At 44.0% G+C, this 26353-nt stretch overlaps 1 protein-coding gene across 8 annotated transcripts in view; it reads left to right on the forward strand.

Annotated features, from left to right (window-relative positions):
* Nucleotides 1-26353, forward strand: part of TANC2 (tetratricopeptide repeat, ankyrin repeat and coiled-coil containing 2) — a 253384-nt gene that overhangs the window by 196509 nt on the left and 30522 nt on the right. For all 8 annotated transcript variants that reach the window (XM_068918703.1, XM_068918706.1, XM_068918707.1 and 5 more), the window contains 4 exons: nucleotides 5089-5320; nucleotides 7773-7939; nucleotides 9780-10387; nucleotides 23990-24098. In XM_068918703.1, the coding sequence (XP_068774804.1) occupies nucleotides 5089-5320; nucleotides 7773-7939; nucleotides 9780-10387; nucleotides 23990-24098 (1116 nt within the window). The remainder of the gene's footprint in view (nucleotides 1-5088; nucleotides 5321-7772; nucleotides 7940-9779; nucleotides 10388-23989; nucleotides 24099-26353) is intronic.

Here is a 26353-nt window from a genome sequence, read left to right on the forward strand (position 1 = left end):
AATAGTGCCAGAGAACTGCTTAAAATTGGCCTGTCCTATTAAGTAAAAATAACTTATTTCCCTTGAGCTATCTTCAGCCCCTCTTTCTCTTTCTCCTTTGATGTTCACACTGTCCTTCCCGTCTTTCTCATATTACTGTTCCTGGCTGTTATCTACTCCTGGCATATCATGTTCTCCTTCTCCCTCCCTCCCTCTTTCTCTCTTTCCTTTTTCTCCCCCTCCTCACAGCTCAGTCTCTTCTCTCCCTCTGTTCTTTATCGGTGATGCACAATCTCTTCCCTGTGGTTCATTTTCCCTGCTCCCAGGACTTCCTAGCCTTTCCTCTTCTCTTCTTCCTGCTGCTTTCATTTAACTTTCTTCCTCCTGTTCTAGTGGCATTTTCCGTGATGCTTGGAATAGCTGTCCTGATTTTAGCAGGAAAGCGTCTTCCTTTTTCTTCCAGCAGCTCTTTTCTTAGACCTCACCTATATGAGGAAATCTTCCTTGTTTCTAACTTCATGGATTTCTTCCATACTTTCGCAGCTGAACCAAAATCCGTATCAAGTTAGGCAAAGATAAACAACTATATCGTACAAACCAGATGAAATCAGTAGTTTGGCCTCGGAGATCTAGAGTGCAGTGTATATACCCATGCTTTAGGAAATCATTTTGGCCCGGGGAAGAGAACTACAGGAGAGATGCCCAGATTCCGCACCTCAGAATTGGCCACTGTTGCCGAGGCCCACGTCCGAGAAAGGGCGGCTGAAGAAGGGAACTGGAATGAGAGGCTAGAAGAAAAGGCAATATGAATGGTGAGGCTTATGCGAGGCTGGATGGAAAGAGAAATGGGAAATGGTTTGTGGCAGAAAGGAGAGGGTAGGAGGGCTGGCATTGGAAAAGTTGGGAAAAGACTCCTGAAATCTTGCTGGTTTTAGCACCTAAAGAAAACGTGAATACTTCCTTTGAGGTTTCTGCTTTTACAGTTAAGATGATGAAGCATGTGGCTTTTCTGAATGAATGAGAATATAGATGCTCCTTGCCCTCATATCAGGAGATACTGGGGTCATGGTCCTGCTGAACAGTGGTCAGCTGGAGGCAGTATTCAGGCTCGTCCGTGTCTGGTATTTCTCAAGCATTGTAACGCCTAATTAATGTAAAAAGGGGGAAAAAACGGTTATCGAAAAGCTCATGATAACTATATCTCTTTGGTGTGTAGCCAGTTAGGCTCTCCAGATCGTTTTAAGAGAGTAGCCCTTACAGACCAGTCCTCACTCTTTTTATTTTTTCCATTTCCAAGAGATGCACCAGCTAAGCTGCCAAGGAGCTATTTGGCATTAACTGGGGCAGAATCAGAAGAACTGTTCAAAAGAGAAGAATCTCTGTCCTCAGAGCCCGCATTTCGAGTGGAGTCACTTGAAAGTGATTTCTCTTGTCCAACTTTCAAGAGTTTTACGCGTTTGCAAAATGTGGAAGAGCGCTGGCTATGCAGCACAGAGCCTGCACAGATGGTATGTGATGGCTGAGTGCTTTCCTGACCCCATGCTCCAGCATGTGGACTCATTCGAGGTAAAATATGCATGGAACAAGTATGCATTATTTTGAAGCTCTCCCTAAAGCAAGAAAGAAGGACATGATACAAGTTTGTAAGTTTTGGCATTTGCTGTTTCCTATGAACAACACAATGCCTTGGCTTCTCCGTATTTTGTGTGGAATTGCTCAACTTGTCCTTACGAAAGATCACGTCGAAGCTACGTTCTCCAACTTTACAAAAAACAGCATAAATACGTATTTTGAAGATGAGCTTTCATTCTCAGTTCCGTTGGTCTAGGTGTTACTTTTTCCATCCTTTGTTTTGATCCGCTGCTTTTGCATTAGAGTTCCTTGTAGGCATTGTATACTGGTTGAGATCTAGGAGATTAGCTTCTATTGAACATTAGAGCAAGGAACTTCTCATTCAGCTCCCGACTTTGTAAACGACACGGAAGAAACATGAGAGCGGAAACTTAAGTTGTAGAAGTGTTGAAAGCCCTATTTAGTGTGATGACAAAGTTCACATTGAAATTTTGATTAGAAAAATTGTGCCTTAAATTGTATCAGGCAAAAATAAATGTTTACCAGTGACAACATCTAGGCATGCCCATATCTTTGGAAGAGCAGGATGTTCCCTGATGATATCATTCATTGTAACACAGTTTCTAGATATAATTACATATTTAATTCAAAGATTTTGGTTATGGTGAGAGTTGGTTGGAAGTTTTTCAACAAAGTAGTTTTTAAGACAAAAATCGCGGGTTTATGGAAAACGAATCTTTTTTTTGTGAAGCACACCTTTTTTTTGATCAATGGGATCTTTATTCCTGGGCTGTACAAGTTCTTATTTTTATTTCTTGGATGTACTTCTTGGCTTATCCAGTCCAGAGAGCGAGGAGGAGAGACTACTAACGCCCAGAATAAGAATCAGTGTAAGGATGGGAGCGCTCATTTCAGACATGCACTAGGGGCCGGGCATGCTCTTCCATCTCTTAGATGAGTATCCTAAGCATTGGAGACAGCAGTCCATCTCTCTCCCGCTGGATTCATGAGCCATTAGTAGAGTATACAAGTGGAATAACTGCAGTAGGAGAGGGACCTTCCGCAGAGCAGTTAGTGGCCAGATACTAAAGACATTCACCTAATACAGGGGAGAAGGAACAGGGTTTGAACCCGTTTCCCCATTTTGGGGTGCACGTCTTCCTCACCAAGCCAGTGGTTACTCTGAAGTCTTTCCTTCATTTCTCATGGCAAACTTGCTCTCATTCCCAAATGTGGAAGAGAGGAACTTTTTGAAACCTTGAAAACTTTCACAGCATGAGAAAACTGTTTCCCCGCCGCCAACCCCAACTCCAGTTATATAAGCGAGGAGCCTGATTCCTAACACAGATTCAGCTTTTACAGCACCAGCTTTGGCAGCGTCTCTTTCTGATTTGAAAATTGAGAAAATGTCACGGAGAATAAATAACATCAAGATGAAATTTTGGTGCAGTTACATCTCTGAGAACATCGTAATGCCTTTCCTTTAGTTGCCTTCCCAAAATCTTCATGGCTTACTGGTTTATTTTCAAGTCCATCTATTAAGCACAACATTTAACAGCATGCTCTTTAAGGCTTAGTCAATGTACTAGTAAATCCTATATAAGTATCAAGAATGTAGCTGAAGGGGTTTAAATTAGCTGGGTTGTAACTGTCTTTATGTTCCCGAAAAAGGAACATAATGGTGACGATTCCCTTCGGGAGTAGGTTGTAGGTGTATTCCCTTTTCCAGGACTCGGCTGTTTGGATTCCGGGAAGAAGTTAATAAATCCCTCATAAAGAGGGGACTTAAATTATGTTTGTGTCTTCATACACATTGTACGGAAAGTGAGATATCTGCACGTAGTGATGGGGCTTCTATTCCGGGGAGCGTGATATCAAGGGAGGGTCACTGCAGAACGTTATACTGTGGAATCCACAAGGTACAATCCTCAAATAAATAGGATTGGTGAAAAGAAATTATTACCTTTATTACTGCTTTTCCCCGTGCTCTTTTCGAAGGGTATACGTTACATTTTAACTGAAACTGGAAGCAAAAATTCTGTTATGAATTGAGAGGTATCCATTAAAGCTCAAGCACAAGTATTAGGATTTGATGCTTGCAATAACAGCCCGGCTTTATCGTTACAGTATGCATCACACCTTATTTTGACTTTGGTGGGATAAAATGCAATAATTTCTTTTCAGTAGTCTCATACAGTTCTATTTAAAGTGAAAAGCCAGCCCTGAGCCAACAGTGTTGGAGGACCCCAGAGCCCTGGGTGTTTTCGTTACTAGGCACCATCGTTGGTACCATCACCATTAAGAGGCCACCTCAGCCACCCCCACCACTATCCAGCTCACACGCTGTTGCCAACCAAAGGTTGGTTTTTGCAGGTGGAAAGCAGGAAAGCCTTAACGGCGGCCAGCAGCCACGGGCCGCGTTTCATCAGAGAACTCAGACATATACTCCACTGTTTCAGAGTTCAGAAATACGTTTTCTTGTGAGAGATTTGCACACCAGGATACAGTAATGGGCAGCACAGCCTCGTTTCCCCAGATAGGGGCGTTTGTGGTACGATGCTGATGCACCCCTGTTTTGCAGAGAGATTTTTGGATGCTAGCAGTGAGATTCGAAAAGCAGATGTAACGAATGGGAGCGAGCTGCCCTGGAGAGAAGCTGTTTGACCTGGCAGCCGCTAGCACCAAATGGCCAGACCATGCAGTAGGGAGACTGGCGTGTGCGAGGGAGCAGAAGGAGCTGGTCTGTGGAGTAATATTGGAGCAGTTGGCCGAATGCTTTACGAGCAAAGAGTTTTCTGGGGGGGGTTGTGCTTGTTTTTTTTGTTTTTGATGCTGCACAAATAAAACAGGGAAGCTGGCAGATCAGGCTGGGAGGATACCGTTGGTTTTCTGTAAACTGGAAAAAGGGGGCAGACTTGATTGGGTTTGGAGAGCTCAGGAAATCAGATGACCTGGAAAAAGAGGGTTTCCTTTCCTTTTCTTGGCTCGATTTTCTGAATGAGGAGCTGTGTGTGAGGAGCGGATGAGTAATATATAGTGAGTTTGGCTTCCCCCTTTGTTCGTGGGAAGCTGTCGTCCACGGATGCTACCTTGCTGGAAGGTGCTCTCTTCCAGCTAGTACTCTGCGTCTGCTTCTGCAGAGCTTGACGTTTGAAAACAGCAAATAAAACGTAAGTTTAAGAAAACAATCACAGTTTATTACTGACACTGAGCCCTTAAACGAAGCTTGGAGCGCAACTCTGTCCCTGCGTGCTCAGCACAGCGCTCTGGATACGTCAGTTATTGTCACTGTCCGTCTCTGCGAACAGCTAAAGCTTCGTTTCGTTTATTCCTCAAGTGGCAGATCCAGTAATTTTTCCGAATCAGTGCCTGTTTTTCTCAACTGATCCATCTGGATCCTTGTCGCGGGCAGTTAACACATGCTACCCTTAAAGACTTCACCTGCCGCAACGCATAAAATCACCAAAGGGAAGACGCTGCTTTTAACAATTTGCCTGACTAACAAAGGTGTGCTTTTGTTCTTTTTCTCTCTGTTAGGTTGTCGCTTACCACTACTGCCAAGCTGATAACGCCTATACCTGCCTCGTGCCGGAGTTTGTGCACAACGTGGCAGCCCTGCTCTGCCGCTCGCCGCAGTTCGTTGCCTACAGGGAGCAGCTCCTGCGGGAACCCCACCTGCAGAGCATGCTCAGCCTGCGCTCCTGCGTCCAAGACCCCATGGCCTCCTTTCGGAGGGGAGTCCTGGAGCCCTTGGAAAACCTACACAAAGGTACTAGGAAGGAGATTCCTTCTACTTCCCCTGAGCTCCCGCCCACACTTTATTTTTTATTTCTTTAATGATGCTTGGTTGTATCTGGGTTTCAAACAAAGCAAGAGGTTAATTCTTTTGCATCTCAGTTTCAAGAGGGGCGGAGAAAAGGTGAGATTTAGCGAAGCTGAAAATATGCATTCGTGCCTGTTTGGAAGTGAGGGGTCAACCACCCCTCTCCTTCCTGCTGTCCATGTCACAGCAATAGATGAAATGCTAATGGCAGTGGGTGTTTGACTCTGTTTTCTCTGTTTCTTCCACGTCCTAAGTTTGGCCTCAACAGTCCTGAAGGTGAAAACAAGCAACCGCTTTCCACGCGCAACTCTGCTTATGACAATGTGTTCTGATTTATTTGTTTAGGGAGCTAATTTTTTTCTCCCTTGAACTGTCGTTATTTAGTGGGCTCTTGAGAATTTTAAGTTTTCAGCAAAAGAGCCGGTACCGTGAAAGTCTGTAGCTATCCTTTGTAAAGCTTTTGGGGAAACTGGTAACAGGCCGTATCCTATTTAGAGATTTCAGAGATTCTTCTTAGGGCAGCACCGATGTTGTCTCCCTTTCTTTCCTGTGTGAGATGCATCTACTTCTTAGTAACAGTCGCTAACTTTAAGATCGTTGCTTGTTGCCATGAAAACTGTCAAAGCGTTGTAGAGCTCAGGACTCTGTTGTCCCGCAAAAATGTTTATTAAAATGGCATACTGTGTGTCATTGGCTGCAAAAATAGCTCAAATAATTTTCTGTTAGGACCTTGCCTATCACAGTGCATGAACCAAACTGAAACAGATGCAGCTGCAACTGAAGTTGAAGCCCTGTTGTTCAAATCAATACTTCAGAACAAAGTGTCTCTGTTCTCGGCGGTAACATCTGTGCCCAACCTTAGGTAGCATACATGGGTTTAGGAGGCACAAAGAAAATGCAGAGCCAGCTCAACTCTAGAGTAGTTGATTTTCCTGGCATGGAGAAATGTCACTGTAGGAGTAGCACGGCCACTCTTTTATAAACACGCCTGGCAAAAGAGGATGCTTTAGGAACCGCTGCTCTAAAGGAAAATAATCTGTGGCAGTTACAGGAACTCCTTGGGAGGTATTCCAGCCCTTGAATTTAGAGCATTTCTGAGGATGCTTCTTTCTCTTGCCAAGCAGGTTGACCTCCACCTGGTCCCAAGTTCTGGGGCATGGAAAAATTTTATAGAAAGCCTTTTTTTCCCCCCGTCGTGGGTCCTGCACTCAACACAGCTCTGACGGAGCCAACGATCGAGACTCCCATCTTTCAGCCTTGCTGATTGAGAGTGCTGGCAAACTAATCTGTGCTAAGTGTTCTGTAATGAAATGAGCAGTGTCTGGAAATGGGTTTTAAAATATATCACATTTAAGTCTCTGTAAATATATCAGCAGGTCTTTTACAAGGTGCTGTTGAAGCTTTAATGCTACTGGGACAAAGTTATTGCGTGGCTGTTAATGTTGAATGCCACTGACAAACTTCGATTCGTGTTTCTCAAATATATTTTTTTAATCTCAAAGGACCTAACTAATATATAGGAGAAAGTTCCGGTTCTTGGCCCACTCCCTGCTTTTTCCTTTCTCCCTCAGGCTCTGTGAGAAACGTGAGATGTGTGTACAAAACTCACGTTCCCACAATGTTCTCTCCCGAGGTTTCAGAAAGCCATAAAATATATTTTCTAGTATACCCAGTAATCTTACTGAGAGGTTAACTGCAAAAAGATCTATAATGATACGTATTTTTCATACGGGTTTTAAGAGTAGGTGAAGAAATAAGCCTAACTTGACAAAATAAGGCAATAACATGAGATTTTGATGTTCAGAAACACTGAAAGTACAGTTTTTACTCACTTCTGTTCTCCTTGGGACACCACAGAGACAGCTTGTGTCACCTGGGAACATTTTGTTTTAGATTTTTGCAGAAAATTTCCTGACGCTATTTAAAGTCGGAGAGAGAAGCTCGCCTCCTAGCAGGAATGCCGAGATTTTTAATAGCGTGATTTATCCGTAGTAGTTTACAAAGGAGAGCAAGCATTTTACCGATTAAAATCTGTAGTGCAAATTAGCAGCATATGCCAACAAGAGACTCAGTTCTCCTGTCTCCCAGCTAGTGTTGTATTTTTTAGGCAAGGTTACCTTTGAAAAGTTGCCATCTGAGCCTAAGATCCCCGTCCCCAAGAATACATAGCATTAGTTATAATGATACTTATAATGATAATTGACATTGTGTGTGTGGACCTGCCTATGTGTGGATGTACCTATGGGTGTATGTGCAATTAACGTGTCGTAAAAGAGAGATGCTGCTACCATATGTTTTTTCTTTAACCATATCAGATGATGCCTTAAAACACTCTAGTGACTTTGTCGTCATGTGGCTAGCCTTTCAAATAAGTATTTTCTCTTTCTGTTTATCTCAGAGAGGAAGATCCCTGATGAAGATTTCATCATATTAATTGATGGTTTAAATGAGGCTGAATTCCACAAGCCAGATTATGGGGACACCATAGTCTCGTTCTTGAGCAAAATGATCGGAAAATTCCCTTCGTGGCTTAAGCTGGTAGTGACGGTCAGGACAAGTCTACAGGTATCTTGAGACCAAGAGTCCTGGAAAACAGAAACCACATCTTTTGTCATGTTGGCCCTTGACAAGAAGGTCTTAGTGGATGTAGTGGTGTGCTTGAGATGTTTGTTTTCAAACAAAAACTTGAAAACGTTCTCTCCTCAGCCTGGAAAAGCTGAGGCGTGCACATCCTCATACCCTTTCTGCCTGACCCGCAGTTTGAGAGTGGGATTGTTTCAATCTGGAGGAGTCAGCCTCAGTCCAAGACATTATTCAGCTCAGTTAAGCATATCTTTAGCAGGTGCTGAAGTCCGGAGCTGAACGTTGTTTGGGTTATTCTGAAGTATTTTCCTCTTAGGTTGCAGCTAAACAGGTTGCTACCTGCAGCCTTAACTGCTCATTATCGCTCTTTTAGCATAGGATTAAGCTTCCCCTAATCTGCTGGCTCCACTGCTCATCGCAATGGAACAAGCTGGGAAGCAGCAAAGTGCCCCAGTTAGCACAGATCTGCTCTTTACACTGTTTCAAAGTAGAGCTGGCTGATTTGCCGAATTAGTTAGCTGTGGGAACGTTCATGCGGATGTCAGAGAGACCAGACGAGCGCGTGGGGCAAGCTCAGCGCGGTGAGCTGCTCCTCTGGGAAGAAGGCATGTCCACAGCGCTAAATTATGTGGAGCTGAACCCATTTTTTCCTTATTCACCATTTTTTGGTTAGCACGGGGCTGTGCAGTTCGTTTTTACTGAGATCCATTAGGCGGTTATTACTGAGATCTGCTAATATTTACTGAGATCCCCAGGTTGATTTACTGTGGTGTGCCTAGCAGGGAGCGTGTGCTGCTTCCAGCTCCGTCGAGCCAGCCAGCTGCTGCATGCTGCCTTTGGAGCCGGGAACTGCAGCTGCTCCCCGAGACACCAGGAGAGCACGGGCTGTCTGCTGCTTTGTGCTACAATTATTTTGTGCTCTGTAACGGAGTAGATGAAACACCATTTTGAAGCCTTTTTTTTTTTTTTCATAATTGTAGGTAAATTGCGTCCTTGTGACTTTAATTTCTCATTTAGTTACAGCCTTTGCAGCCCTGAGTTCTTCGTTGCAAGGCGTACTTTAGCAATGTGCTCACCGTCTTATTTTTTTTGGAGAGCTGATAGCTTCTCCTGCAGCTGCATCGCCCAGCTCCGCTGAAACATTTCTCCTCACTTTGCAGAGAGTGAGTCCCTAACATGAGTTCTCTTGGAAAGATCTTTAATGCTCTTTTTGTGCTACATAAGCTACATAAGCATTAGTGAGCTTACCAAACGAGAGAATCCCCGGCCGCAGTATCCTGTAACAGATAGATGTATTTTTTTTGCCCTGGAAAATAGTAGCTGTTATCTGTACTGACGTTTCAGGGCGTTTCTCTGTTGATAGCGGCTACGCGATACGGAAGAATAGCAAGAGTCAGTTCTCCTTGACTCAGTTTCAGCAAAACTCCTTCTGGCTTGGAATCTGTCCTGTGGTTGCCTACAGGTCATTCTCCATAACGGGCCTCTGATAGGATCGGAAATCAGATGATGTGCCTGATACTTGGTTGGGGTTGGGCAAGAATAACAAGGGTGCTGCTCCGCGTGAATGTTCCCGTCCTTTCCATGGGTATGAGGAACTACGTCCTTCGTTTTGTATTTCAGTCATGCTTCCTACACAACCTACTTGATTATATAATCGATGAGGTTATGAGGTCGTGAGGGCACAAATTGCCATCTTGTATGCTTGCCCTGACTGAAGAGGTCTTAAAGGAGTCTCAGAGGTGCTGTTGTAATGTGAATTAGGCTTACTTAATGAATAATAAGCACTTCCAGCTTGAACATACTTCTTTTTCTTTCTTTGTAGGAAATAATTAAGCTGTTGCCCTTCCACAGAATTTTTTTGGATAGACTAGAAGAGAACGAAGCCATAGACCAGGACCTGCAGGCATATATCCTTCACCGGATACACAGCAGCTCGGAGATCCAGAACAACATCTCGCTTAATGGCAAAATGGACAACACTACCTTTGGCAAGCTCAGTTCTCACCTCAAGACCTTGAGCCAAGGGTCCTACCTATACCTAAAACTCACTTTTGATCTCATAGAGAAAGGATACCTAGTACTAAAAAGCTCCAGCTACAAAGTAGTCCCGGTCTCTCTGTCAGAAGTTTACCTGTTGCAGTGCAATATGAAGTTCCCAACGCAGTCTTCCTTTGATCGGGTTATGCCTCTCTTGAATGTGGCAGTGGCATCTCTGCATCCATTAACAGATGAACATATTTTTCAGGCCATTAATGCAGGTAACATTGAGGGCACTTTGGAGTGGGATGACTTTCAGCAGAGGATGGAGAACCTTTCTATGTTTCTTATCAAACGTAGAGATATGACGCGAATGTTTGTTCATCCCTCTTTCCGAGAATGGCTTATTTGGAGAGAAGAAGGAGAAAAGACCAAGTTTCTCTGTGATCCTAGGTAAGTAAATTCTCTGAGTTTATAAATCTGTTCGTCTCGGAAGCATTTCATTCTGTTATCTTAATCATTTTATCTTATAAGGTTGCGCATGGAATGAGATTCTTCTCACCTGACTTCAGTCTGTCTGCATTGTCAATATCTACATCTGTGCCGGTCACCTTAGACCTTTCTGTCGGTCGTGGAAATAAACAAACATTCCCTGGGCATGCAGTTGACCCAACAAATTTAATAGTCTACCTGAGAATGAGATGAGCTGTTCCTCAGAAGGCCCTAAGGTGACTAGCTCAGAGGCAGACATCTGAGCTGTGCTAGCGATGTCTACGTTTTGTCAGATTGATCCTGCCAACTCAATCTGGAGGGAGGCATCAGCCTCCATTCCTCCAAAGGTATAGAGAGTCGATGTGAAGTAGAGGATAAGGAGATGAAGGATGAACAGGGTGACGATGTCTTTCACAACTGGCTTCTTTCTGAAATCACGTTCCTCATATTCCTACTAAATGTCTTTTTGAAAGCAAAATAAGGAACAGAATCAGGCTGGAGCGATTTGGGGCTGTAAATGCGTGTGTAATCTCCGTACTGATAGCAGCGGAGTTCCTGGCTTAGCTCACGGAGAGCAGAATTCAATCATGGTTCAATTTATATTCCCTAAATCAAATGATCGCTATTAACAATGTTATCTTTGTTTCTACTGAAGAGTGGAAACAGACGCTTTGTCTGTAATTCTAGTAGTTTATCCCCATAAGCTTTGCTCCATTTTGTCTGCCCGTTTCTTAGAACATGATTATAAAAGTCAGGGAGGTACTTGTATTTTAGGTCATATCAGCGCATCTCCTAGACCCTACAGTCGGTCTGAAGAAAACATGACAGTATCTGCTGGAACTGAATAGCCACTCAAGCTGACAGCCACTCGGCTGATTAAAGCAGCCATAGCTGTTAGCAGCATCCAACTAATTGACCACTTTAAGTCTGGAGTTTTGTAGCATACAGGCTGCAGTACAGGGGAAACAAAAGTCGTTTAGCTCCTCCCAAGGGGAACCTTGTGTGTTTTAGCAGATTTCACACACTATTCCTGTCAAGTGAGCACTTTGTAGAGCATCTTATGCAGCAGGTGTCTTTATATCAATCAGTGTTAGTTATTTAATATCCTTCCTCAGAGTCATTAAGTGCTTGTCACCACGTAGTGCTTTTCCACCCTGTTTCCAGTGTGTGTGTGTGTTGCTTGTGCCTTTGGTGCTGAAAGCGTTCTCCCTGTCAGTCGCTCCCACTCAGCCCGACTGTTTTTGTCTGGCCCCCTTTTTTTTTTTTGGCTGGCCTCGCTGTAATAGAGGTTGTCATCCGTTGGGCTGTAGGAGACTGCAGCCAGAACACTTGAGAATTGTCGCTATCCAGTTTTATAGAAGAGCAGACTTGAGAGCAGCACTTGCCATAATGAACCATAATGAGAGCAACTCGGAAGAATCACTACCTTCCCATTTTACCATAAAAATAAGATTAACCCATAGGATGCTGACCTGGTGGGTAAGGCGCATCCACTCTGCGTGCCATAGCAATGAGTATAGCTGGGTAATGTGGGTGTTTTGGTTTTCTGGATCCAGAAACATTCCTCTTGGTTCTCACACAAATGGCTAAGAGCTTCCTGAGTTGTTCTTCTGAGATTCAGGTTTGGAAGGATACTCAAATTCAGAATGAAACTCAAAGTGCTGTATTTTAAGTGCTTTTGCACCAAAACCGTGCATGCAGCTGTGCGTGATTTTTAGCACGAAGTCACAAATCAGCCCTTATTCACTCAGCAGGACACGAGCTATCTGGTAGATGTGTGCTTAGCGTTCAGGTTTCATCCTGTGTTTCAGGAACTTGTCGCACTGCCCTCAGGAACTGATGTGCGTGGTTTGAGCTGTGCCTAGTCTCTAATAATGTTGCCCGTCTTGGAAAGTGTAATTTAACTGCATGGGGCTGAGTGTAGGTGCGGAGCTGTCCTGCAGAGGCAAGTGCACGAGGTCCAGGCTCGCTCACGTACGGCGCCCTGGCCACTTCCTTCACTTTTCCACATCTCTGCACTAAACACATTGTCACGCAGAGCTGCCTGTAATGCTGAGCCAGATGCAGTCCAGGAGACTTTCAGGCATCAGTTTAGCCCTGTACGTGCCATTTCTCTTGGTAAATTAACGGTAACTTTAAAGGGTATGAGGAAAGCTCATGCTCTTGGCAAGTATGAAATCCCTGCAGGATTTCCAGAGCTAACCAGACTGCTCGTTTAGAGTAGCCCTTGTCACTGGCAAAAAAGAAGCAACAATACATATGATGGGGTCCTCCTGCCTAGAGTATCAATCCATATGTATTGAAGGACTAATAAATATCTCTAATGTATAATGTGCACTAATTGCATTATACTCTAATGGCAGATACTAAAACGGGATACATTTCAGTGATTAATAGAGAGGACCTGTGAGATAGAGCTATTGTGCTACTCAAAGTCCTCCTGTCCAGCTCTCAGGGAAGAGCTGTTAGTGAAGTGTTGAGCTCAGAGCATGGTGAGCCCTCAGCAGCAATTAAGACAAGTAAAGATTTTTCATTTTATTTCAGTAAAAGCAGCACAGCTTGCCAGTGTCAGAGCTGATAGGAGCAACCCATGGAAATCTGCCTGCGTTTTGTTTGTTCACAGCAAGTTTGACTTCTTCCTCCTCGTTTGGGGATTGAAAGGACGTTGCAACTGGATGGACCAGCCTTTAATTGGATTGTGGGGCGTTGCAGAAACGCGCCGCTCGTGCTAAGCTTGTTGACCTCGCCAAGTCAATACAGTAGACACAGGATGCTGAGGCTGATTTTCTCTTGAGAAGAGTCTTGAAGCGAAATGCGAGTCGGTGACGCTGCGCTTCGTTGACTTATCCTGGCAGATCAAGCAGGTGTGGGGATGGTAGGGTGCAAACTGGGAGAGGAGGACTTGTGCCAGCACCACTGCAGCTGGGGTCATCTTCTCTGTTTCATTAATGGGACCGAGCTCCCACGTTCTCAGAAGTGCAAAAAAGAGGGGAGAGGCAAAACACAACGGCCAAAAATTATCCTCGAATTAACACGATTTTCTACGCTTCCATGATCAACATCAAATCTCCTGCCTCCTGATTTTTGAGCTGGCCTAGTGAGTTGCTAACCCCCTTCTTCCTCGAGTACTCAATGTGCACTTTCTATCCGAAGGAAAGACTAATTGGCATTGAAGGAAAACCTTATCATGCGAGGCGCTCCCGCAAGGGAGGCCCCAGCGCTGACCACTGGCTCATACTACGGCACCATAAAAGCGTTAGTCAGAGTTCATCCAGCGTTGCAGTAATGACTTCCCTTGACTGTCACTGTCGTACTGTTAACCCAGTGTCTTATTTGACAAATAACACAGAAGGTTTTAGGGAAAAACACAATCCTTTGTCTTGCACACAGAGAAAGTAGTTACTGTTGCACGTTCATCCTTGCACTTGTATTTTTTAACCTAAATTCTGCTAGAATGCAGCACTATTTTCTGCGTAGGCTTGATCAGAAATTCTCATATAATTATTTTAAAGGCTTTTACAAAGCTAATACAGTGTTTTATCCCTGTGCTGCTGAGGAAGAAACTGTGCGAGAGACAGAAGTGAACTGATTTTGCCCTGGCGAGGCAGTAGAAGAGTTGGAGTTAAATATAGACCCCAGAAGTGAAATTACTTTGTCCAGAGTTAGGTGTCAACGTCTGAGTTACTTGTCTAGACTCACTTTATAGTCAGAGGAGAGAAATAAGAATGATTCATTTCATCATGAGATAGAAGGCTAAAATAGGTCAGATGGAGAGCGCCTTGCAAGTGTCTCCTCCTGTTGACTTATAACAGGAGTTTAGGAGGACTGGCTCATAAGGAGATGTCTCGACAAGTTAGGTGAGATGATTTATGTCGAGCCTGCTGCCCTAACCAATATACAGGGTTTTGAGATAGATTTGCAGAGATACTTGAAGGAAAAAAATAACTCTGTATGCTCTTGCCTGCACTGTACTGTCTTAATTTGGGCTTTTGCTTCTCAGGGTGGCACTGGACTGTCCAACTTTGTGGGTGCCGGTGGCAGCATGTCCCCTGTCGTCACCTGGAGAAGGGTTGAAGCAGGCTGCTTGTCTGCACCGGTCAAGGATCTTCTCAGCGTCAGGGGAGCAGGGGACCTTGGTAACATGAAGCTTTTAGATAGTTCATATTTTCCCAGTCATAATAAGACAGAGAGGAGTCACAGCCACCAGTGTGATGGAGGAGAGCATCTCTCACCAGAAAACTTTGGAAAAACACCCTGCTGTACCCAGCCCGTTTTGAGTGCCTGGAGTACCCTGTTCTCACCGATATGCAGAGCCGCAGCGTTATTCTGAAATGCTGCACATCTGGCACCGGCTTTCCAGAAACACTGAACGTATAAAGCGAGCACTGCAGGCGTCGGGTGTCTTTCAAAATCAGGTTGCTGCTGTCAGGGTCGGAAGCCGGTAATGATGCTCCGAAACCCAACCTCTGCCATGCTGCAAGCAGGATAAATACTGTGCAGTAAATTCTCCCTTCGGAGACTTTATCAGGCAGCTCCCGCTCATTAACTTTATTAGATGCCTCACTAATAATCTGGGATAGCAGGCTAAAAATTAGGGAGAAGCGCTACTATCTCCGTAGTTGGGGTTGAGGGCAACCTCTCATATGTTCCCTTCTGCTCCGCATGCACAGCCCGAATCTGTTCCCATCTCTGAAACAAGAAATAAAGGTGCTTTTGTGCGGATTAGTGTGCGACAGCAATCCAAACAGAGGTGTGCATCTATAATACAACAGCCGCGTTGCCATGGTTTCCAGCTGAGCTACCTTTTAATATAATACAGTATAGGTATTTTGCATTCTCCTTTCTCTCTAGGGAGGCAGGCTGCAAATGGAGACTTTTCCTACACAAAATTAACATTTTTCTGCATTGCCCAGCAAAATAATATCATATATATGTTAGAAAAAGTAAAGGTTTTCTTTTTCTGTGTTTTGATAGCAAGCATAATCTGATTTACAAATAACAAGCCTCAGTCAAATGATAATTTAGAAAGTTTTGAGGAAAAGAAGTCGGTCAAAATTCAATGATAGGACAAACGCCTTAAAACGGTGTGTGTTTGTGTGTGGGGGGGTCTTATATTACATATCAGTTTTTTAAAAACTGTTCACAGTTAGTTCATAAATGCCTAGCTCACTTGTCATTACAGAGCCTGGTTTAGTTGACTCCTTTTCCCCTGTTTCTGTATTATAAAAAACCTGAAAAGCTCTTAAAATATGCTCTGGTTTATTGTTAGCTGAAATGATCAAGCATTCGCCCAAAATCAGGCTATACCTTAAGTACTTTTTCTGCATCTGTGTGTGATGGATTTTGCCCAGTGAAACAAAGCTGCTATTTGACCTGGAGGGGAGGAAAAATAATGGTTTTAGTACGAAGTTATTTGAATCCCTTATATACGTATGCAGAAAATTCAAAATAATACAGTACCCGCCAGCACTTTTTAGGTATTGAGGTGAAATAATGACATTTTCACAGGTGTTGGCGTTGAGGAGCAGCCTTAGCTCTCAAGGGGGGCTGCAGGGTGCTGAGCACTGCTTCTTTCATTGTGATTTTGCATTGCTTTGCTGGAGGAATTACTGTCTTAACGTGTTTTTCATGGCTCCGAAATGGCAATATTTCACTGTAGCCAGTGCTCTCAACACGAGGCAGCTCCGAGTGCCCCCGGGCACGGGTCCGTGCCAAACGCTCGGTCTAGCAGGGCATCCGCTGGGGATATGTCACAATTTGTTGTTTTGCTGTGTCCGGCTGTGCGCTGGAGGAGGCAGCCCATCACGCGAATACAAGAGGGCCAGCTTGTCCCTAGCTGGCGTGCTCTCCAGTCATCTGTACTTGCGCGAGGCCCATGCTGAATGAGTGTACTTAATTACCAAAGCGTCATGGGGATTTAGTGGTTTACAGTCGTTTCCACAGCTTTAAGTTTGACGGGACTGCGGAGTGCAGTAGAATCAATGCTTTACCTATGCTTTGGAGCAGAGCTTCTACCAGACCCATAGTATAATGGAGACGATAAAATATTTCTTGCTGTTTTAATTTACTCATCAAGAGGAACATGGTTAAATTCCATATTCTTGGACCACAGAGAGGCATCCATCATGTGATGTCCTTCAGTTAACTGAATGGGCAAATGCAGCCTGTTTGCCAGCTGGTAGTGATTTGATGGACTGCTGGCACTGAGAATACAACTTTTAGGCTTCCCATAAGGCTTGCAGAACAAAGTTTTCTGCTTCTTCTACTTATATCCTAACACGTTTTCAAAGAATATGTCGTAGCACAACAAAATGAATGTAGGAAACCTCTTATTTTATGCAAGTGTCCCTTTCGCCAACGTTTCTAGGCTAGAAATTACAGAACTGGAAAAGAAATGATTAAAACCATTCCTAACAAGATGGGCAGGGACTTTTGTGACCATCAGAAGTCAGCGTTTGCAAAATGGGGCTTCAGGACAGATACAGGCGAGGCTCTGGTGGTACACGTAGAAGAGGACTGGACTCACCCATGTGGCGGCTCCATGTCTAATGAACCACTAAAGTGGCCTCGTTGCAGGTTTTTCCTCTCAGACTGGGGCTGGACTACAGCAGCTGCAGTGTCAGTTGGTCGAGAAGATGAGAAACAGGAGACAAGTTATAAATCATGATGGATGAGATGAGCTAGAGAGCAGATGTGATTGCTGCCACCACGCAGGACATCAGCAGAGCAGCTCGTTTCGCTGGCTCGTTAGACATGCAACCTCAGCGCTCGCACGCAGAGGGGGCTTTGGGTGTTTTGTGTCTTGAGTTACTGTTCTCAAAGAGTTATTTTCTCGTCTATAAACTTCTGTATGCTGTGCCATTTTCACATCTAAGCTCAAGAAAGCCTTCACTGGATAATCCATTCTGTGGCACGGAGCCCCTGCAAAAAAGAGACGTGAAAATAATCGGAAGCGATATCAATGCTTACTGAAGAAAAAAAAAATGCTAATTTTGTCCTTGTTATTTCGTTTCTCAAATCTTACGCCCTACTCACCGAACAAAACCATCTTGCAAGAGTTTGCTGGAGAGTAGCTCTGGTTTTGTTCCACCTTGCATCTGATGTGCTTTGTTTGCACCTAGTCAAAGGGAGAGTAACGCTCTGCCGCATCAGACTCTCCATTCTTTTGTAATTCTCTATATTTTATATTTTATCAGGTTAAATGGGAACAGGCAGTGTAGCAGTCCGTTCCATCTGAGATGTTCTCTGTATGTTAGCTCTATAGTCACTGGAGACCCTGCTGCGAAGGAGATGTTGTTCCTCATTTCGCCCATCTAACATGTTTATTAAATATGCCAGCAGTTTTTTCACACTACTTTTGGACAATGCTTATTTACCCTGAATATGAAGTAATCTGTTCCTGGCAACCAGCAGATTTTCTGAAAGGCCTTATGAACTGAACCAAGGCACGGGAATTTCATCTGTCCTCTCTGGATTTGATTTCTCAAATCTCATTAAGTCAGGGTCTATGTGTGAAAAATGCTATTTTCTCTCTTTTATCCTTTATTTTTTTGATCTATGTTTTAAAATAATTGCAAATATCTTTTGTTGCCCTAAGTCCAAAGGGTGCCATTAGAGTTGCCTGATTTGCGGCTTCTCTTGGCGGTTTCTGGCGCCTGCCGTTATTTCATGCAGTTTAGTGCAGACGTTCTTCAGGATCAGATCCTGACACGGTTTCAGCTACCTTATCCTGCATAAGCTGAAGATGGACTGCTTCTCTGTGATAGCCAAATATGTAGCATAATCTGAGGCGCATACTCCTCTCCTTGATAAAATACTGATGCAGTGTGGTTGGTACCTATGGAATTTTTAACAGATAACCCTGCGACATAAAAAGAGGACGGCAGGATTATTAGCAGATTTTCAGCATAATTTCAGTTTCACCTGAACTGCATCACTGAGATGATAGCTGATTAGATGTGTCAAAGTGACTGGAATAAACGAGCGACTTTCAACCTGAATCGTAATGTCATGGATGTTATTAAAACCATGTCAGAAGGGTTAGGAGCTTGCCAGTTCCTTCAGCGGTAGGAATCATTAAGCACAAGATGCTCTAAAATACCTCTTAGTGCTGATGATCTCATTAGCTACCATTTGCTCCTATCCTGTCTCCTTCTTACGCACGCCTGATAACTCTGTGCTTCCTGGATGATACAGAGGACATGGTGCAAGGCAGCGCTGGCTACGTTTAAAGTCTGTGTTTCTTGATCCCTTCCCTCTCCATGTGAACAGTATTGCAGTTGTGCAGCTGATGTTGCTTTTACTGTTGTTTAGTCACACCCTAGCAGCGAAGAAACAGCCAAAGCGCCTGTTGATTTTGATGGGATGTCAGAAAGCTTTGAGTCCACCATCACCAAGATGCCACTTAAATTAATTTTTTTGTTAAGAGGAGATAGATGCAGCTGAGTTATTCCATTTCCGCTCTTTTGAGTGGTCACAGAGCGGTTCATGCAGCTCTTGGGCTCTCCTTCAGGCGAATCAGCAGCTTCTCTGCTTTTCCTGTTTACTCTATACATGAAGCCATGGAGCTTCATGTCAAGATGCGCAGTGAGAGTTAGGCTGAAGTCTGGATGCAGATTTCTTGTGCAGTTTTGTCTCCTGCAAAGCAACACTAGTCTGTCTGTCCAGCACTTCTGCTTGGCAGCTATAGCACCTTGGTTAAGGTGTTAAATTGTAGTTGGATGTCCTTCTGAGAGACCTGCCTCAGAGAAACCATGGATGTTTGGGCTTGGTGTCCATCTGATGGGTTGACTCTGTGTCTTTATGATGGAAGAGCTAGATGAGGTAACCATATGTAGCCCTTCTTAGCCCGGAAAACTCATGTTTAGTACCCAGAACGATGGATTTCTGTTTATGATGGAAGTCCTTAGGCATTACCGCAGTATACTGAATGGCCAGCAGTGGTTATTGTATGAGTGGGTCAGTGTGGATAAGATGATTGTTGAGTGAAGAAACCAGCCAAAAACTGGGACGGTTTAAGTTTCTTGCCCCACTAACGAGAAAGTGTGTCTGGAGTTTCCTAAAACAGCTAGAATTGGTAACAGGCTACTTCTGTGCCCTGAGTTACGCCTTGGCAGGGTATGATTTTTGATTAGATATACTACAGCTCGTCTCTCCCCAAAGAACCGTGACCCGAGAGCTGGAAAGGTTTTTCTTGGCTATGGTCTTTGCTGTCTGGTTAGCTTAGGAAAGATGGACCAGCATTTAATTCTGTAGGCAATAATACTGCGCGCTTGAGAACGTGTTGTTCCTCCTAAGGTAATTCACAATTCTAATATCGGAGGGAAATTTTGTTTAAAAAAAAAAAAAATCAGTCAATTTCCGTGATCAGGTGATTCTGCAAAAGGAGCACGTTGTGACCTGGGCGCTTGGGCTCTTTTACAGTCTGCCGCGCTGGACGTCCTCCTAAAAGGAGAGGAGGCAGTAGTGTTTGTTAGCACAGAAATTATTCTCTCTGCCGAAGTTATAAAACTGTGCTCTGCAGAGCTGAATAAAATATGAGCACAAGTCTCTTGGAAGACCGGATTCACTGGCGCGGTGTCAAATGTCTGCCTGCTGGACTGGTTTCATGAGATTAGCTGGAAGGAAGCAAGATGTGGATGTAAATCGGGGAATTTGGATTTCAGTAGGTTCAGAAGTAACTGGGCCTGATCCTTACTGCTATTTTTGCCTGTCTTTTTAGACCAGCAGTAGAAACCTAGAGTCATTTACCCCCTTTTTAAATCTTTCATTTTGAGTGATAGGAGAATACAGATGAAGCCCAGATCTGGGAGCTTTTAACGTTTTCTTCTTGCGTTTTCCCACGCTCTTGCGTTTTCCCATGCTTCGTCCCAGGTTTCGAGTCACGCCGGTGTTTATTCGCCGTGGGGTGTTGTGCGTTGTCCTTTTCCGTGTGCGGTGCGAGGGCAGAGGGTGTCATGAGGAGTACCCCGAGGGTACCGACTCCCAGGATGTGCTTGCACCCGCAGCTCTCCGCACCTCGCCCGCCCGCGAGGACAGGACTGCCCCGACACCCGGCGTGACTCGTGCCCGCGCGCAGCCTTGCATCGTCCCTGTTACAGCAGCGGTACGGGTGCATTGGTCGTGCTGGGCAGGCGTTTGCAGGGTCGGAGTTGTTGTCTCTATGCATACATACATCTATACTACACACACGCGCACACACACACGCACACCCCGCTTGCCGTTACGGGAGAGCTGGTGACTTAGTGCCGGCCTGCGCTGACACGAGAGCAGCCGACGGCTCCCATAGCTGAGCTGGCAGCGCTATTAATTTTTCACGAAAAGAAATCTTCCATTAAAAATAGAAAATCTCTGCTGATAAACGCCGCCGCGGCGCAGTTTCAAAGCAAATCATTTTGCCGAGCTCCTTGATGTAGAAATCATTACTGTCATTCTCTGCTGTGTTTAAAAAAAAAAAAGAAAAGAAAAGAAAAGAAAGCCTGCGCTTTTGCATCTGCCTTAGCATGCAATTGATGCTGACAGAACAAGCGACTGCAAGTATTTTTCAACAAGCCCAAAGCCAAGGTCTGGGAAATGTTGCAGAGGTAATGTATTACTCATGAATCCTGCACTTTATTCTGCCATAGTTCTTACATGCCTTATTCATAACAGCTGGAGTCATGCATAGCATTAAATTTCGGTAAATACCCTCCTAGCTGCAGACGAAAAGCAATTTAGGAACTAACCGTGTAACCTGGGCGCGTGCGTCCGATGGGAGCTGCACGTCACCTTTCTCTGCAAAGAAAAGGCACTTTGGAAGTTTCTGGATCTTCAGCTCATGCTTACTGTTAACCCAGAGCCTTCCCAAACGTTTTCTAAGACTTTTCGATCAGCCCCATGCAACAAGCAAACGAGTGGTGTTATTTCATCTTTGGTGATGAGTAAAATAGAGGCAGAGAGGGCGTGTTTACGGAGTCTATTTGTGAAATCGGTATCAGATCCGGGAACTGAAAGCCCCATTTAACGATTTCCAGCCCAACACCAGCCTCTCCCCAGGAAGGAGAGGAGCTGCTGTCTCCCAGTGAACTTGCACCATTAACCTTCTGGCCGTTGGCCAAAGCCCCAGTGGAGCAATGTGAAGCTGACGAGCTATTGAGATGTATTGAGTGTATTAGAGTGATTATAGGTTTTCATAACGGGGATGGATAAAATCTAGCAACTGCCACCCTCCTCGACTTGCAGCTGTGTCTGGCAAAACCCAAGCTGCGTGTCACAGTCACTTGTTTCCTTTGAATCTCTTTTCTTCTTTCCATGGATATTCCTGGGGGTTAATCAGTGGAATGAGCAAACGTGCTGGAGAAATGATGGTCTTCAAAAGGAGGGATCTGCTCAAATTCCAGAGAGGGGGAAGAAAGCGGGGAAGAGGAAGGAAGGAAAAGCAGCCTACCAAATTGTAAGCATCTCGGCTTCAGAGGGCTGCATCAGCAGCTGGAGGAGCTCCCCTTTCACCAGAGCCAAGCCAGGGGTCTCAGAGCTGTAGGATCCCACCGAAGGCACCGGAGCAATAGGATCCCACCTGAGCTCAGGCCAAAGCACAAAGAGGAGCGAGACAGGCAAAGTCAACAAAGAGGGGTTTTCCTCTGCAATCTCTTCCAGCTCAGGTCGCCGTAAGCATTAAGGGGTAGCATCACTGCATAAAACCATTTAAGACAGCAGTCTGTTATTGGAGTTGGTGGTGCTCCTTTGCACTTAATTGCATTTTGAGAGAGACAATAGAATTATTCACTGGTGAAAGCAGTTCTTTTACTGTGTTGTTTTAAATGCGATGCAGCGCTCTTTCAGCCATCGAGACTTGGGGATCAAGTCCTGCCTTGTAAGAAAAAGGCGTTTTGTTTTTCATCCCGCTCTCCTAATGGGCACGTGTCCATGTCCTGCAAGTACCGCGTGGTCCTCAGGCTCCACTCAGCCGAATCTGCGTGTGCAGACCTCAGTCCAACCGGAGGTTCGTTGGCAGGGCTTCGAGGAGACCTTGCCAAACACCTGGCCACGGTGTACCAGCCTTGCACTTTTATTCCATCCTTCAGGCAAAGGAGGAACGTGGCTTTCTGTTGACAAAGGGGTAGTCGTTCCCTTTGGATGTGGATGCGCTTGTAAACCCCCATCATCATGCAGCTTGTGTCTTCTGTAATACTCGGTTACCTTTTGGCCATGCTAAATGCTTTCCTGCTTTACCAAATAGTGGTGAGTCAAGAGCATTCCCTGTCCTTAAAAGGCCCGTTAAAGCCTCAGTTCGTATAGTATTGGATTTTGTTCGGCTTGGGGATTTTTGTTTCCTTGTACATGTAGTTGCATTTTTATTCGGTTCCAGAAGTTGAAATGTGTTTGGGGAGTCCCCAAAGGCTTACCAAACAATACAGACTTCCCTTCTTCAGTGTCAAGGCAAAGACGTTGCTTCATTTGTAGCATGCGTACTTGGCTGCAGTGCAATTATGTAGGTTTCATTTTTTAATCTGATACCCTTGGAAGGGTTTGAAAAAGCCCGAGTTGTTGTTAGCGTGTCGCAGGCAGCCGCAAGGTCTGCGTTCCTGATCCTCGGCATCTCCAGTTTGTCTTCTCTCGATTTGTTTCCCTCTGAAAATCCACGATATTCAAACGTCAACCAAGAGCGAGAAAACTGCAACTCGTGGACCGTTGAGGTCTGGGGAGGGACCCGGAGCGGCGGCAGCCGCCTCCACTTGCGGGAGCCCATGCGCTCGCTCGCGCGTGGAGGGCGGGCGCTTGCCGTTCGGACCCACACGTGGTTTGCGTTCTTTTACGTTTTTGTAGCACGTGTGTTTTGTACGCGCGTGGAGAACCGGAGTCCCAGCTCTTTGAGAAGACAAAGCCATCTTGAATTTGCAATGCTTTAAGCTGCGAGTTTGGATGTTTGAAAGTGTCGGCTAAGATCACGGTTACCAAAAGAAGTTAAATGGCCTTTCTTTTACTATGCTTTGTGTTAAACGGGGCTCTGTATGTAGCTCAGGTAATTTGTCTTTGGTAGTCAAGCTGGTAGGTCATTTGCCAGAAGCATCTTTCTTACAGAAAAAGCTGTAAAAAGTGTTTAGAAAAGGTTTTACAGAGAAATAAAGTTGCTTCGCTCTGCAGAGAACGTCAGAGGGTGGAGGACATAGTTGTTATTTAAGGCTCTCTTTTAAAATGTGAATATTTTAAATATATTTTTTTTTCATGACTTAGGAACGGATGGCATGCTTTCAAAGCACAGTTTTGCTCTGCAAAATGATTATGAAAATAGCGCTTGGGGGTTTGTGAGATTGTCTCTCTTGTGTTTCCAGTGTATGTCTGCTTATAGAAAATAAATGATTTTATTTTTCCTATCTTCCAAAGTTGGGGTTTTTTGAGCATTACGTGATCACCAATAATAAATGTTGTGCAATTAGTTAGTGGCTTACCAATGAGAACTAGCCCAGCTCTGCTTCCCAAAGCTGGTTTAAGTTTGGAGAGTTAGCAGTACCAAAAACTGTCGTCGAAATCTCTTTTGTTAGTAGAACGAGCAAAAACTGACTTCCTCTTTTTTTCTGCTTTCAGGAGTGGCCACACGTTACTTGCCTTCTGGTTTTCCCGTCAAGAAGGAAAACTAAATCGACAGCAGACTATTGAACTGGGACATCACATTCTCAAAGCACATATTTTTAAGGTAACGAGAATCGAAATGAAGGCTCGTGCCAACCTCATCTCTGCTGCACATAGTCTGCCAACACTGGTAGTCTCCAATCTCTTCTTGTTTTAAGGCTGATCTAAGAAGTGTGATTGCTTCAGGCTACTTTGACATGTAGAAGTTAGCTTTAGAAAGCTGGCAGTGGTATATATGTGAAATCCTGGAAACTAAACATCCTTCAGACCGTAAATTCAACAGATAGCCTCCTTGCCTAAAATTATTCTTCTCCCTCCAAGAGGTTTCTTTCCACGTAAGATGAGTTCCTGTAACAACATCTAGAAGAAAATAAAATGAGCGGTTTTAAGGAGTCATACCCAAAGGTTTGGTTGCAAAGGGAAAATGCATTACAGTCTGATGGTTTCTCTGTTTTACACTTCGTGCAGACACTTAACACCTGGATAATTAAACAGCAAGCTTGGACACGAACATCAGTATGACCCGTATATTAAGTATCATCAATAGAATTCCTATTAGTATTTTTAGAGCAAACAGATCATTTATCTCTTTTTCATTTTTATTTATTTATCGAGTTTTCTTTATTGAATTCATGATCGAGTGTAGTGGCAAGGCTTCCTCGTCTGGAAAAACAATGGCTGGAGCTAAAGAGAAGAACCCCAGATCAGCGTGTTGTCTGATCAGCGTATAATTTTCAAATTTTGAGTTAGGTTCCCAAGGCCAAATTCAGCAACGAATTTAGTATTCAGCTCCCGTTTACATCTAAAGCTGGTTCCAAATCTTCATCATTTCACACTCCTGTGCTACAAACAAATAGCAGAGTTTTAAGCTCTCAACAAATGACGATTTTCATTAAGGTCACAAGTTGCCTGTAGACTCCACGTTTAATTTGAGCAGCATTTACAATGGTAGAAAATGCCTATTATGAAAAATGTCAGTATGGTCTTCTGTTTCTAATCACTTGGCAAAATCCTTGTTTTTGCAACCCTGCAATAAGAGTAGTTTGTCTCAGTGACAGATAAGCGTAAGAGAAGGTTATTTAGAAGTACTTTCAAAGTTTTGAAAAGGGTTGGGATAAGATGGATTAGAAAACACTATAAGATTTAATCTTTTGGTTTTCCTTGAATGGATTTATTTTCATTCCTTTTTTTTAAACACTTGTTTACTGAAGATTTGTGTGCGTTTCCTGAATGAAACAAGAGCTGCGTTGGTTTTTGAAGGAGACATTGCAGTGGAATATTGCAGACCATGGTTAAGTTCTTGAACGTTCTTTAAAGCAAACAATTCAGATTGTATGTATGCATATTCCCTTGCCTGTTTTACCGGCCATGTTTGTTTTTCCACCAGCATTTTCTTCCTCTGAGCTTTTCACTCTGTTTGATTTTAATGAAACCAGTGCAAGTATGGCATGAGTTTTCTGCCAAGTAAAGAGCATCTCAGGTCATAAATTCCCCGTGTTATAGCAGCAGCTTTATGCAGACACAAAGATCCTAATTTTGAAGGTTTTTGTTGAGGCTTAACATCATTATAACCCCCTTATATTTACCCATTATATGGCTAAGAGAGCACTAGAACATGGTTAAGGCATTTTGTGCAGCCAGGCGCCGCTACTGGGAGTTAGGTATAGAGACAATATCTTGATTGAGCAGCAAGAGAAAACTTATTTTTCCTTCCCCTGATTCCTATCAGTTCAAATCCACTGGTTGTTTGTCAGGGTGATGACGGGACACTTGGAATTTCAAGGTGTAACAAATCAGTGAGGCACAGTCCCAACAAGGTGGTTTGACAAATAGGTGCAAGGAGGCTTTCACACTCCCCTTTTTACTTGATGGCTGAGATCTGCTGATTTTCTTTTCTAAACATAAACACCCTCAAATAGTCGAGGGGAGAAAAAAAAAAGTACAAATGTTTTAGTTTTTTAAAGCAATTACCAGCCTAACAGGAACATATGGAAACCCAGCTTGGAAACCCTGGCATGGAATGAAAGGGCAAGAAGATAAATGTGCAGTAATGATACAAGGAGACCTAAACTTCAAGCTAACGTATGTTTTAGAAATCAACTGAAGAGAATTCTTTGATTTCATCTTAAATTAATTAGTTGAAATGTCAGTAATCCAGAAATGAATGTCCCTTGTCCGTAGCTTGAGGATGTAATGACAACTGCAGGCAGGAAGAACTCATCATGACAGCTCTGCTAGGTCATCAAGGTGTCTGATATTCCCCGTAAAGCAGTGTTACAAAGATCTCGTGTTGAACTTAGTTGGCCTCAAATCCTTGAC

The sequence above is a fragment of the Struthio camelus genome, chromosome 25 (genome assembly GCF_040807025.1).
Source record: "Struthio camelus isolate bStrCam1 chromosome 25, bStrCam1.hap1, whole genome shotgun sequence".
In the NCBI taxonomy this organism is placed as follows: Eukaryota; Metazoa; Chordata; class Aves; order Struthioniformes; family Struthionidae; genus Struthio; species Struthio camelus.